The sequence below is a fragment of the Chanodichthys erythropterus genome, chromosome 5 (assembly GCF_024489055.1).
Source record: "Chanodichthys erythropterus isolate Z2021 chromosome 5, ASM2448905v1, whole genome shotgun sequence".
NCBI lineage: Eukaryota > Metazoa > Chordata > Actinopteri > Cypriniformes > Xenocyprididae > Chanodichthys > Chanodichthys erythropterus.
Window position 1 is genome coordinate 10,946,286 of NC_090225.1, and position 15,875 is coordinate 10,962,160.

The 15,875-nt window shown below is 36.2% G+C and overlaps 1 protein-coding gene across 1 annotated transcript in view; it reads right to left on the bottom strand.

Moving 5' to 3' along the window:
• Window positions 1–15,875, bottom strand: part of LOC137020599 (MAM domain-containing glycosylphosphatidylinositol anchor protein 1) — a 221,049-nt gene that overhangs the window by 154,169 nt on the left and 51,005 nt on the right. The window contains exon 2 of the mRNA XM_067386365.1: window positions 8,692–8,831. Within this exon, the coding sequence (XP_067242466.1) occupies window positions 8,692–8,831 (140 nt within the window). The remainder of the gene's footprint in view (window positions 1–8,691; window positions 8,832–15,875) is intronic.

The following is a 15,875-nucleotide window of genomic DNA, read 5'->3' on the forward strand; positions in this document are numbered from 1 at the left end:
AACACATAGAAAGACAGAACGATAAAAAGATAGAACGATTGAATGATAGAACAATGGACAGAACGATAGATAGATGATAGATAGATAGAACGATAGATAGAACGATAGATAGAACGATAGATAGATAGATAGATAGATAGATAGATAGATAGATAGATAGATAGATAGATAGATAGATAGATAGATAGATAGATAGATAGATAGATAGATAGATAGATAGATAGATAGATAGATAGATAGATAGATAGATAGATAGATAGATAGATAGATAGATAGATAGATAGATAGATAGAAAAAAATAAAAAAGTGGCAGAGAAGATGAAGTTCCAAAAATTTTGAAGAGTTCTATTGGTTGCTTCAGCCCTGATTTGTAGTACTTTATCTGTACGTCCATGTTTTCTCCTTTCTGTCTCGCTGTTGTCGTATGACCTTGTGTGTCTTGATCAGTATGTGGTGTGGAGTGATTTTTTGCCATCTGATCTTTCTGTTTTCAGAACTGTATTGATCCTTCTTCACTGCACTCTCAAGGACAGAAACCAAACCCATACGACCCCTCCTTCTACTCCCCTCATCTCAAACTTCTCCACCATTCTCTCTCTTTTTTGTTTTTCTTTGTTCTTCTCTCTCACTCGCTCTCTCTCCCCCAAGGTTGCAGTGACCAGCAGTATGAATAAATAATGCGCAGAGTGGGATCTCTTTCAGAAAAGCCATTTAGGCTGCTATTGTGTTACTAAAGGCTGTGCATTTAACCACCGATGTCCATGTGACAGAAATGCTATAGGATGTGAACTGCGAGTCGTGTGAAGCAGCGACATATCTCAAACACCACTAGACCTTCCCAACGACCTTAAACACAATCACTGTTGCTCACCAACACTACATAGAACTTACTTTCTTTTCTTTTGCCAGCTTACTGAGCCTTGAACATTAAGGTAAATACTGGTCAATTGGGCCTGATTTAGACATGTGATGTATATGAGAGAAAAAACACAATGAAGTGAGATCTCTTTAATATCTCAGCTGTTTCTTCTAGACAGAAATGAGCTTAATTGGAAAGCAAACAATAATGCTCATGAAGCTTCGAAGCTTTACGAATCTTTTTTTTTTTTCGAATCAGTGGTTCGGAGCTTGTATCAAACAGCCAAAGTCACCCCCCCCCCCCCCCCCCCCCTAGTGGTGAACCATTGAAATTTCAAAAACATTTATGACGTAGCGAAGCCTTGTTTACTGAAATCACGTGACGTTGGCAGTTTGGTACACGCTCCGAACCACTGATTCGAAACAAAAGTTTAGTAAAGCTTCGAAGCTTCATGAAGCAGTGTTTTGAAATTGCTCATCACTAGATATTGTTGAATAAAGTCATTATTATATTTTTGGCGCACACAAAGTATTCTCTTCGCTTCATAATATTAAGGTTGAAGCACTGTAGTCACATGAACTGTTTTAAATATGTCTTTAGAACCAGACATTAACTTTTTTGCTCACCAGCCACTGTGGCTAGTGTTTTTTCCAAAGTTACTAGCCACTCAGCATTTTCATTAGCCACAATTTTGCTGTTGTGAAATTACATTTGTATATGATTAAAGTTGACTTTGGCGTGCTTAAATTACTTGATTTTGAGTAATTTTACTTGATTTAGAAGATTTCAAACTTTCATATGCAGATTGACCACCCAAATCAAGACTACATGGTATATCAGCTGGTACGTACAGGTGGGCAAGGGGTGGGATATGAGCATGATATGAGAAATTTTTGTAATTTCAGAAAGTTTTGTTAGACTATATTTGCCGTTTACGTCCACTTAAGCCATAACCGGCTGTATTCACGCAAGATACTCCACACAATGGACATTTTAACATCTGTGTCTGCGTGTATTCGACCATTCAGGCAAGTAGAACTGATCGTGGCATGCGACAGAAAGAGAGAGAGCGCACACGAGAGAGCAATTCTGAGAGCAGTTCTGCAATTCTGAGCGATTCTGCCTATCCCTCCTTCACTAACAGCAATGAAATGAATGAAATGTAATTTTGTGATACAATGAGCTTGGCTCATTTCATTTGGCTGTAGGCTGAAATTATATTCAACCCGTCAAAGTGGCTAGTGGGAGTGGCTGTCTTACCCGCCACAACTGAAATCTACCCGCATTTGGCGGGTTGGCGGGTGTTAATGTCAAGCCCTGTTTAGAACCTTTCTAGGCATCTGAAAGTGTTAATTATCTTGCTGCAATGGAGGCCTCTCTGAGCCATCAGATTTTATCAAAAAATATCTTAATCTGTGTTCTAAAGATAAACAAAGGTCTTATGGATTTGGAACGACATGAGGGTGAGTAATTAATGACAGAATTTTCATTTTTGGGTGAACTAACCCTATAAGTGTAAAGAGAATGTGCATACACAATCCAATATAGCAAAATGCATGAAATGACGAAGTATAAATACGGATAACTGAAGAAGGGCCCACATACACTCATAGTTAATTCTCTACCTTCACAAAATGGAAGTTGTGTGAGGCTACACAAGACTTCTACCATATTTTCAGCCCAAAAGTGGATTAAAAACGACAACAAATGGGTTCATAGAGCAATGGACATGTAACTGGTCCCTGACAGGGAAGCACATCATCATTTTGAAGACGGCTGACCTTTACTGCCTCTCTGTTAATCACACAGAGGAAAAAAATATGATGTGGTAGAAAAAGGCAAGGGGAGGGAGGGGGTAAAACAGTATCATGTTTTTAGACACCGCTGCAGAACGCCAATGCAGAGAGGAACTCAACACTCCCTTTGGGATGCAGCACACACACCAGAACCCTGTGTCCCCATCACCCCTAGATCCCTTTCCGAACATTATAGTCACCATCTACACTGAACACACCACAGAGAATGTGCTTGGGTCAAAGGCACTGATTTGGGTAGTCTCATGTCAAATGTTTGGAATGAAGAAAACTGTCCCTCCAATCATATAAATGTAAAACAGAGAAATGTACAGTATGTAGCAACCACTGGCTCTGCACCCCTATACTTAAACTCACTACTTCAGACTTAGGTCGCCCTCCAGAAGCTTGCGTTCTGCACGTGAACAGTGCCTAATGGTGCCATTCCAAAGAGGCACAAAATTACTTTCAAGGACCTTTACCTTGACTGTTCCCTACTGGTGGAATGACCTGCCAAACTGAACCAGAGCAGCTGAGTCTTTTAGCATTTTCAAGCCTAAAGACACATCTTTTTCACCAATATTACTATTCTATCTATGTTTTATATATATATATATATATATATATATATATATATATATATATATATATATATATATATATATATATATATATATATATATATATATATATATATATATACCTTGCTACATGTACTGTGCTAGACTAACTGAGACTTGTCACATATATTGTTGCTCTTTTGTAGGTTCAACTGCTTCTATTGTTCTCCTCATTTGTAAGTCACTTTGGACAAAAGCATCTGCTAAATCATTAAATGTAATGTAATGTAAATACATACTACTGTTCAAAAATCTGGGCTCAGTAGGTATTTCTTAGAAGGAAATGAATACTTTTATTCAGCAAGGATACATTAAATTTATTAAAAATGATAGTAAATGCATTATAATGTTACAAAAGGCTACTATTTCACATGAATGCTACACTTATGAACTTTCTATTCATCAAACAATTTATTAAGGTTTCCACAAAAGTCAGTTCAAAAGTTTGGGGTTGGTAAGATTTTTTAATGTTTTGTAACTAGTCTCTTATGCTCACCAAGACTGCATTAATTTCATCAGAAGTACAGTAAAAGCTGTAATATTGTGAAATATTATTACATGATAAAATAACTGATTTCTATTTAAATATATTTTTAAAAATTAATTTATTTCTGTGATTCAAAGCTAAATTTTCAGCATCATTACTCCAGTCTTCAGTGTCACATGATCCTTCAGAAGTCATTCTAATATGATGATTTACTGCATAAGAAACATTTATTATTATTATTATTATTACTATTACTATTAGTGTTGAAAACAGTTGTGCTGCTTCATATTTTTGTGGAAACCATGATACATTTTTTTCAGGATTCTTTGATGAGCAGAAGGTTCAAGGGCAATTCCAGCGTTATGGACGTGACATTTGGAGTCAAAACTTGAAATATAAATGCTCAAAGAATGCATTTAATAGCAACATATTGAACCGTCTATTTATATATTCATAATCCCTTACCAAAGGAGTCCAGACATTAGAAAAATGTCAGTCTACTCAACTGTTTTATTTTTTAGATGAGGGAAATATACAGCGTTACGGACGTGACAAAAAAAGTCACTAAGTTTTGGGTGACAACATATTTTTTAAGAATTCTGTGAATTACATTGCGCAAACCAAAAGTAATACTGCCCACCGAATAAAGAAGGGTTGGCTCTCCACAGAGCATAAAATAATAATTTTATTTCATTTTTCGTGTTCGCATTAATGAGGAAAAAACAACGTTACGGATGTGACAGTTTTCCGTTACGGATGTGACCGGTCTGAAAGCGGCACAGAAGACTGCTTTAAAACTGCTTTAAAACTTTCACAGAGACCTCAAGCAAGCATGTACACCACCAAATATTGAAATCTGGGATACCAGTATGGTAAGACTCCACAATTGATCAACTTTTTACTAAACTTTATACAAATGTAACGTTATACTCTGTATTGCAAAAGGTTATAGATTAGACCTATTTCTCATGTTGACAAGCATGTGCGTTGTTCAAGAATCAATTTAGAGACCATGATTTTCCTTCTTACAGAACTGCATGCTAAAATACATTGACAAATATTAATGTTTATCATAAAGCAGTTTAAAATCGCATGTTTTCCCCACAGTCAGGTGAACCGATTGACACTATTGCCAATCGCAATCATGTCAGTTTTATGTTTTGTGTATGAATGACCACACGGTTTTTTTCGTCTAGTTTTCAGAGTTTAAAGCGGAGTCTTGAGTCAAAATGATCAAACTTTATTTCAAGTCAAAATTATTGCAATCGTATTATTTTCATTTTGTTTGATCGCGCGGATTGTGATCATTATAGGCTAGGCTATTCATTTTTAACCAACAGGTAACGCGACATCCCAATTCCCGAGGGAAGTGTCCTATGAGACACAATGCTCTTCTATAAGTTGTACTGTATCATATAGGCCTACCTTTTGATGTTCATATTTCGTTCTCTGGCAAGAGGAAGAGAAGATCGGTTCATGTGCGCCTGATCCGCCGCTTACAGGCGCTGCAGAAGCTAATCTGTCACACGCCGTAGGCTATTAAAGAGCGACATCTATTGTTTAATTTTTGAAAAAAAAAAATAATAAAATCGACTGAATTTGAAAGTTAAACCTTTTTCATATTAAAACTAACAAAGCACAAAGAGTATTGCGATTATTGGGTATGTTCTGATATGGTAAGCCTGAAACAGATGATAGCAATATAAAGAAGCAAACTCATAGGATTTAATATGAAGCGTCCGTAACGGTCACGTCCGTAACGCTTATTATGGTTGTTCACAGCAACGTAGTGAAATGAATTGTTGATCCTAATAAGCATAAACATAATTTAGCTTTGCATATAAAGTTTCAAGTTATTTGCATTTATAATTGTTATATGACATAAACTTAATCATTAAAACGTTACGGACGTGACAGAGCACTGAAGCGTCCTGACCTCTTTATTCTAGCCCTTATAAATTCATCAGGCAGTGCTGTTATGACTAAATGAGTGTATTTATTTCTCAGGCATGTATCCATCTTTCTACACAATGCTTACTGCTAAAATTAAAGTTTAAAAAATGGGGTCTTTGATCCCTTTTTTGAAAGCATGAAATATGGTTGGTTGAAAATTTAATTTAAGCATTGTTACTTACCACATATATTGTGGATAAACAAGGCAATTTTCTTAAAATTTCTGTTAGAGCACATTAATACAGTATATTACAGACCTAAATGGACAATTTAAAAAGGGTTTTGTTCTTTTGGTTAAAACTTTTTTTTTTCATAGTAAAGATGACCTTTGCGTGGAATTGCCCTCAAAAGAACAGCATTTATTTGAAATCTTTTGTAATATCAAAGTCTTTACTATCCTTTCTGAATAACAATATTAATTTCTTTCAAAAATAAATCTTACTGACCTCACTTTTGAATGGTATTGTACCAATAAAAAACAGACCTCTAACATAAATAAAACTAAAAATGAATGTGATGCTACTTCTTTTTGGTGTTCAAGATTGGCTAAACAAATTTATATTGGTATACTAGTTTTTATATAGTTCCTATGTAAGTTAATACGTAAGTTAAAATGAGTCATAGGCATAATTTTAAGGAAAGTGTCTGGTCCAATATTGAAATGAGACATAAACATACCAAAATGACAAACTATCACTTGTCTTTCAACAAACATGCAGTATATTCAGATTGCAATCACACTTCAACCCTAATATAAGCCACTACACTTCAGTACAAAGGGCAAAATATGCCAATATAAATTCCGTGCATAAGCCTAAGGACAAAATGCACAAATATCTAAACACAAAAACATACGTACGCAAAGCACACTGTCTAGTGACCCGTGAAGGCCCGGCACCACAGGCAATAACATCCGACAGTATATGCAGTAATATCCTCATTAGTTTATATTCAGACTCTGTGACTATATTCACACTCTATATTACGCTCCTATATTCAGCCTGTTGTCATCACAATGTCCTGACATTTCTAATGGAAATCGTGGATCGCTTTATGAAATAGCAACTTCTTTCTTCCATGCACTCGTTCTCAGGACCGCAGAAGGGAAAACTGATGGAATTTAGATCAGATCGGGTTTTCTCGTGATGCAACCAGGACAACTAATCTATGTAGACAGGTCGTTGGAAGGATGTGTGTGTGTATGAGGGTCTTTAATAAGTGATCTGATGGCTGAGGACAGAGAGCCTGTGGGAGCCACGCTCTTCACACCTCCTACTGTTATCAGCTCACCCTTACCTTATATAACACACACTCACACGCCAATAAAAGCTCCACAGAAAAGCAACAATCCACTGACAGACCTGCTCTCTTTCAGTGTCTGCAGTCGTGTTTTATCAGGTGCATGACACACATAAGCACAAATACTGTACGGTTGATATAGAGCTACAGTAGTTCCTGAGGACAGAGTGTGTGAATGTTGACATCTCCGTCAAAAAGTTAAACATTTAACAACATGTTGTGTTGCTGTGTATACATGCACACATAGGCATATATGTATTTTTTTCATTCAATTATATATAGCTTTATAATTATATATAACATTATAATATCATTATTCAATACTACATATATATTTTTAATTATATTATTTTTTTTATTAAATATTATATAATTTAAATTAATTGTCTGCTGAAGCAAACATCAGTTGCTTGTTTCTAACTTGTACCTCAGTGAAAAATTTACCACCAGAGTTTAATCTAGGATGTTAACATTCTTTTTTCTCAAGAACTCGTGTCGACAAATGTGATAAATGATTTTATCACATTAATCTACCAAAAATATCACGCTGTGTCTTTAAGTTTATTTATGACAAGTGCATTTTTACAGAGGGATGTGCACTTGGTTATCTTATATAAGATGCTACAGGTCACATAATAATGACTTGCACTCAGGGTTTGAAATCAACACCAAATGCGGGTGGATTTCAGCAGTGGTGTGTAACGCAGTCACTACCAGCCACATTGGCAGGTTGAATTTTATGTATAATATATACATTTTTCAATTGCAGTCTCTTAAAACAGCATCTGAAATAAACTAAGTGCAATGTAGTGTTGTCATAAATATTGATTTTTCAATATATCGATACTGAAATATCTGAAATGCTTCCAATACTCATTTTTTTGCAGAATAGATACACAATACCAGGTGTGCTTTCTCACTCTCTCATCTCTCCAACAGTGAGTTGACACACAAACCCACTTCCCATTACTTACTCATTACATTTATTCCCGGATGAACATTGATGGTGTTACAGGGCTTGAATTTTGGCATGGGATTGCGTGTATTGCGCATAATTTTACTTATTCCTGCAGATTTTGTGCCCAGACCCAAAATGCATGCACATAAAGCCGATTCTCAGTACTAAATTTATTTTTTTCACGCAGTGCAAAAAACAGTGCTTAAAACAGTCAAATACACACAAAATAATGTCAAAATGCCAGTCTCGGTGAGCATTCGTGTAAACACAGTCAGTTATGTTTTAAGTGAAAGTGAACAGTTGATAAAGAAAACACATGTGTAACAGTATAACAGATCCGTGCATCAGGTCTTAAAGTGACAGTAGTCTAATATACCTGTTGCCAAATTCTAAGATAATATTAAAAATATATTTATGATTTACATTTTTTCCCCATGATGTCAATGTCACAATTTTGGCCAGTGAAAAAAGGAAAAAAAGGTAATGTCAAACCCTGCCTGCACTCAAACATGGTGGAAAGAGATAAATAAGCCTACTATCATAGGGACAAAAGTACAGTATTTGATTTAATAAAGTGTCTTGGCTGATAACAATATTATTGTCCAGTAAATTCACTTGCCATTGCCAGGCAAAAAGTTCAATTTGGAGTCCATATGCATGTTTTTCTGTCTGTGTGCCTGTAGTGACTGGAGTATATGGTGTGAATGTGTATTTGTGTTCACCTGAGGCCGTGGGTGTCCTTTGACCAGGCACTGCAGAACTAACGTGTCCCCCTCTCGGATGGTGTAGATTCGTTCACTGATGTTGTCCTCCTTCACCACACATGCCTGGCCAGAATGCACAATCTGAGCATTTGCAGGAGCTGAAGGACAGAGAGAAAGTGAGATTATTCTATTACATTTTCACTTCACTCTACAGCTTCCATAGCAGTGACGTTGATATATGCTGTGTTGGAAACTGACTAACTAAATCTAGTGATGCTACTAATCTAATTTAACCTACTTTTTAAGTCCTCTCTTTCGCATTAGATAACAAAATAAAGCCATTTATAAATGTCATTTATTTTAAAGAAATACAGCACATGCACAATTTTAAAGCAAAAATATTCACATTTTTCTAGCATTTTCTAGTATTCAATAAATTATGTTTCAAAACATTTAAATGATTTATGTAAAAATACATGAAACAAATCTAAAAGATTATTTCATTACTATTATTATACACTTTTTTCACACAATATAAATAATATTGGCATTAAAAATAATTATAATTGCTCTGTAACTGACATTTCAGCAATAAATAAATAAAAACACTGAAATGCTCCCCCTTGGGTCCCAACCAGACCACTTATAGTTAAAACAACTGCAAGAAACGTATTCTGAACACCAATGGTTCGGACATCAACACTTGTTATCCTACATCTGGGAAAAAAAATGTACTTGCTATGAGATATGGCCTTCTTATTAGTGTTGTCACAATGCAGGAATTTCCAACTTCGTTACGATACATTAAAAGACACCGATATTCAATACATTGAATTTCATTGCATGTTATATCATTTCCGATACCATGGGGAAAAACGTGAGCGCAAAACCTGTAGGAATAAGTAAAATTATGCGCAACACAAGCACTATTCAAACAGAGCAAGTGAGATGAGTGAGAGGAGGCAGGTGTGTCAATTCACCATCGGAGAAAAGAGAGCAAGCAGAATCGATATCGATACTGCAGAAAAGGAGTATTTGAATTGTTTCAGTTTTGACAGCACTACTTCGATCTTACATATACGTTTATAGAAAAGCATGCATGGCCTAAGCACGCCGAATTGGACAAATCAATACGAGAAATTTCAGATAACTATCTCCATTCTTATGTTTCATGAGTCAGATGTGCACTCAAGAACCACTTGCATCTTTCCTAACAGAGTTTGCTAGCTGGATGCGGTAGGTTTCACTTCATACTCTGAAAAGAATTCAAACTCAGGGCCCTCGGGAATACAAGCTAGCACTGTGGGAAGCCGAGCCCGGCGGTCACTGCCCAGTGAGTGCTTTGATTGCGAAGAGGAACGCATGTACCACGACAGCCTACATACTGTAAACGATGAGTCTGCATCGCTTATTAGCATTTGAAAGGGAGTCTAGGACAGGAAGAGCTGCGAGGCAATGCAGGACGTGTTTAGAAATGTGTGGAAATCGTCAAAGATTTTATTTGTGAGTGTAATGATCTGGTCAGGGCTGAGCGGGCAACACAGGCCAGTCACCACGCCAAAATTAATGACGCTCATTAGCAGTACAATGAGGCCTGTGCTCATGCTAATGCCGCTAACAAACAGTAGAAGGAGAATGGTTGTCATACCAAAAAATAAAAAAATACTCTTAACTTGTGCATTACATTTTCCAAAGATAACGTACACAACCCAGGAATATCAACAAATTAAAAAAAGAATTTGGTTTTCCAGGCCTAGAAAGTCATGGAATTTCTATAATGGACACATTTGTATAGTTATGCTCTGCTACAATATATTTCACTGGTTAAATATTACTCTTGCTCACAACTTATAGTGATGAACAATAGACCTTAGTCAGGGTACCATATTGAATTTTTGACAGGAATGAAAACGAGGCTGTGAGGGATAGAATTACAGTGCATTAAATGGATTGTACTGTTGTTTAACAGAATACCAACTGTTCAGATGATGAATCGTCTTACCGACAAAAAAAAAAAAAAAAAAAACTTTTAGTAGACAAAAACTCCATATAACAGTTTAAAAAAATGAAATTTTGTGAGCTAGGACCTTTATATAGTGCATGCCATTGTAAAGACTGTAAGTCCCTCACAGCTTCATTTTCATCCTCGTTAAATTCAATATGTTGTCTAAAGCTATTTGTGAGTGAATCTTTCTTTTAAGTTGGATCTTAAAAGATTTAAGACCACAAATTGGTCTACATGATTCATTAGTGAATTGTCTGAAATTAAACAATGAACCAGTGTTGTTATTGTTAACTAAAACTAAACTAAACCTATTGAAAAATATTTTAGCTAATTTAAATGAAGCTAAAACAAAATTAAAAATAAATATTAGATGAAAAACCTCAATGAAAATTTGAAACTGTCATGCCTGTCAGTTGGAAAGGCGATGATGGAGGGCCCTCCTCCTGTCTCCTTGATTGTATCATGAACTGCATTTCCCATGATTCATTGCCTGGACTCATTATGTTCTGATTCCTGCCACCTGTGTGTGATGTTTGGAAATGTTTGGAAAACTGAAGCCCTGTGTGTTTTGTCAGACTTTGCAGCTGGATTGATTACGCTGTGGATTTGACCTTATGCATGTTATATGGATTATGTATTACACTCAATAAAGCTTGCGTATGGATCTCCTAGTCGCGCCTCCGAGCAGTACATGTAACAGAAATGTCGCCTATAGGCAACTAAATGAAGATTTCAAATGAAAATTTAAATAAAAGCTAATTCAAATTAATATTAATACTGCAATAGTATATAAATAACACTAAAATAACAATGTTTTAAAATAGAGTGTAATACATACAGTAGCAGACACAAAATTTGGGTAACAAGTTGCTGCCTTAAAATTTTGCAATAATTATGCTGTACGTGTCATGGAAATTCATCAGTCAAAATAAATATATCATCTTACACCAAAATAACACATAACCTTCACCCTATTTCAAAATATAGATATAAATATAGCCTTCTGGTATGGCTTTTTTGAGCAGCAAGATAATAGTGATGTGAAAAGCAATGTGCCTGTATGGTTGTAAGAGAAAATAACAGAGTAGTCAATAGAGAGGTCTTCTCAAAGACAGAGCCAATGAATTTCTCCATGATGTGATTATTATTGATCCGTTAAGTGTGAGGTGTGTTTGTGTGCGTGAGGTCTTTGCGTTAACAGCTGCGGGTACACCACATAATGTGAGGATGACTGAACCTCACAAACCACTTGCCCTCTCAGCAGGTGTGCGTGTGTAAGTGTGTGTGTCTAAGCCCCAGATTGTTGGACACTCTCCTCCTCAGCAGGAGAGAACGCCCAGCGTCAGGGATGAGCTCTCTTTAACTCTGCAGCCGGGTCAAAATCTATCACTGTCACACTGACCCAGTGCATCATGGGATGAAGACAATCCACATCTTCACATCAGTATTCGGCAGCAGTCGCTCAGCAACAAGACTCGCTCTGGGTCAGCTATTGAGGAAATAAATATCACAGAGAACCGGAGCAACCTCAGTCTAGTCTAGATGACTTCTTAGATTCTAGCACTGATCAACAACACTATCTACAATTTTATGTTTGTATCAGTATCACACCCATCTAGCCTAGTTTGAAATGTGTATAGCCATTACTATGGAAGCTTGTTCTGCCACTGAATAAAAAATAAAAAAGGTAATTGCGAATTTTATTTCACAGTTCCGACTTTATTCTGGCAATTGTGACTGTTTTCTCAGAATTCAACTCTTAATTGCGAGTTATAACGTCTGAATTGCGAGATATAAACTCGCAATTTTCAAGTTATAAAGTCAGAATTGTGTGATGTACCTGTATATGAATTGCAAGAAAAAAGAATTGCGTGTTTATATTGCGCAGATAGATGATAAATCAGAGATGAACCACATACCAAAACATAGTTGGTGGCATAGCGTTCCACCCCTAACTGGTAAATGTGGTAACCTGAGTGCACTATGGTACTGTGTTTGCTGCTGATGTGCGGGCATGCTGTCACCCAACAATATGCAACTTTTCAAACATCTCCCTCTTTTTCCCTTTTCTGCTCTCAGCTCTGTCCATCCATCCATCCATTCGCCCATACAACCATCCATCTAAATCTGAAGCAAACAAGGTTCTCTCCGTGAGTTATCAAACTAGTCTCAAGCCAGCAGAGGGGAACACGCCGGAGGGGGGTTGGAAAGAAACAAAACAAATGGAGAGCGGCATAGAGAGATGGAATATAAAAACAAATCAATATGAGACACACACACACACACACACACACAAATAAATGAACACAGCCATCCGAACCTCCACACACTCACAGAGTCACAATACAGAGAGAGGGTGATATAAGCAAGTGCAAGAGCAAAAACTATAGCAGACATGAAAATGAAAACACATGGTTTTAGCAAATAAAACTGGATGTGGCCTTAAAGGGAAGCATGTACAGACATCTTGTGAGAAGCTGCTTTTAAAATGTTGAGCCACTTATAATACTGTATGTGCAATATTTATGATATAATTGCAGTGATTTTGCTGCATCAATTATTTTAATGTAAACTGTTTATTTTACTTTCCTAAAGACTGTCATTTTACTAGTATACCAATCATTTCTTGTCTTGCGAATTGTGAGTATGAGCATTCATATTAAATATTTTTTGCCTATATTTGCTAGAATTTTTTCAATATTTTAGTTATATAACTATTATATATACACTCTATAAAATGCTGGGTTAAAAACAACCCAAGTTGGGTTGAAAATGGACAAACCCATTGATTGGGTTGTTTTAACCCAGCGGTTGGGTTAAATGTTAGTTTTATTTAAACCAACTATTATTAAAAAATTGTTATATGGCTAGCTTAAAATGACCAAAACCAGATGCAATTAGAGACAACAATAATAGACAAAAGGCGAATGTTTATTAATAAGCTTTAATATTTTATTAATATAAATTTAATAGTTTAATAATATAAATGTATTAATAAGTAATTTAATAAATGTTTATTGTTTAATAATTATTCATTGAACATTAATAAATGTTAAGTTCCAACATACTTTGGGTTAATTTTAATTAAGCAATACAGTATTTTTTAAACAATAGTTGAGTTAAATAAAACTACCCAGCAGGTTGGGCAAAAAATTAACCCTACCGCTGGGTTAAAACAACCAAATTGCTGGGTTTGTCCATTTTTAACCCAACTTGGGTTGTTTTTAAACCAGCATTTTTTAGAGTGTAACATTTTATACAACAGTTCTTTCTGGTTCTCGAATCTGATTGGCTGAGAGCCGTGCAATATTCTAGTGGTAACTGCACTCCTGTCATGGCGGCCGAGCAAATCCACTGTATTTTTTACAAATACTACACTTGTTTTTTTAAGGTGAGAATATAGTTGTTTAGACCTCAAATATGTGGCTCATATTTAGTCATAGTGCCTATTTTAGTATCTGTTTTGATGCTTTCGCAGATGCGAGCTCCAGGCCGTCAGCGCTCAAGTACCCACAGAGAACAGCTTCATCTCAGTCAGTCCTTTGGGTATTTGTAGTGTTTTGTAGAATCAGTGAAAGATACCTTACACCATTAGATGGCGCTAAAGGCTCTTTTTATGAGTGAGTCAGAACAAAGAAGTTGTTTTAGCACTTTGGCGAATCCCCTTAACTTCTAAAAGGACAAAGACGCTTTCCTCAGTGGACATTCAAACTGATTTTTTTTTATAATGGATATAATATTATGGACATCGACCTGAAGAATGAATATTATATCAGATGCAGGTAATACACTTGTTAAGTTGATCGATCTCTCTCTCTCATAATACCATAATCCTCTACTCTATATAATACAATAAGCTTCAATGAAGCGACTCAACGTTCCTTCCTTACTAGTTCTAAAGTCACATTTTAGAATCAGTATTAGAACAGAGGCTTGGGGTCAACTGTTAAACTGTCAACTTGAGATATGAATCCATGGCAATATCACAGTTCATAGCTGTGTGATATGGCTGTATATCAGGTTACCTATGGTCGAATCACAGCTGTGCTGATATACAGCCATATCACATGGCTACTTGTGTGATATTGCTCAAATACATAACATATTCAAAAAGTGAGGTCAATAAGATTTTTTAATATATATAGCTATATATATAGCTAATATAGAGCTATATGTCTTTTTCTATTTTTTCCAGTATATTAGGGAAGGAAATGTTAATAAAGTGTAATTTTATGAAAGCCTGTTCTTATAAAGACCCAAAACAACAGGATGAAAAACGCAGCGCTCGGAAGAGATTACTCCAAGTAAATTAGGGCAGATGTAAAAACTGCAGGTGTAATTGATGACCTGAGCTGCTGTTTGCTCCACCTGCACCCACGGTCCTCTGGGAATATTTCTGCACCCCTTCTGACCAGCTTCAACTGTTGCTGAAAGTTTTCTAGAGCATCTCCTCCTCCGTCTCGCTATTCTTCATGCATGCACTCAACAAATAAATCATAGCTGAAACACTCCTGCTGAGGAGCTTCACCAGATCTACAGTTTCACTCACATCCCAAAGTCACACACTTATTCATCTGTCCTGCATCTCCCACTGTCCGAGAGAAAAAGAGAGAATTATTCATCCTCAAGACACTTAACGGCACGTCTATGAGCATGTTTGGTGAGAATAAATAAGATCCTTGAGAGAAAGAGAGAGACTAGCCAGCAGGGCTAATTTGACAGCGTTAGGTGTGTCAAGGTGTTTTATTGAGTGTTTACTTGTTGTGTGAGGAGCTGATAGCTTTCACTGTGGCTCAATACGGATCAGCCCTCTGACAAACACGACTATTGGCAAAAACGACCACTAGGGCAGACGGCATCTCATCAGACAAGCATCTCTGGAATCAAGAGGAGCAGGGCTGAGTGCTACCCAAAGGTGCACATAGACTTCTAAGCGTCTTGCCCATTCAAAGTGACGTGATCCTTCAGATCAAAGCAAGTGCATTTTGATTGCAACTTTCAAAATAGCAATTGGTATCTTTATAATTAAAGGGATAGTTCACCTATAATTAAATTTCTGTCATCATTTCATCACCCTCATGCTGTTCCAATTCTGTATGACATCAATTTGAAAGATATTTTGAAAAATATCTCATTTGGGGTTTTTTTGTGCAAACAATGAAAGTCATTGGAGTCCAGGCTTGATTTGGGTCCAACT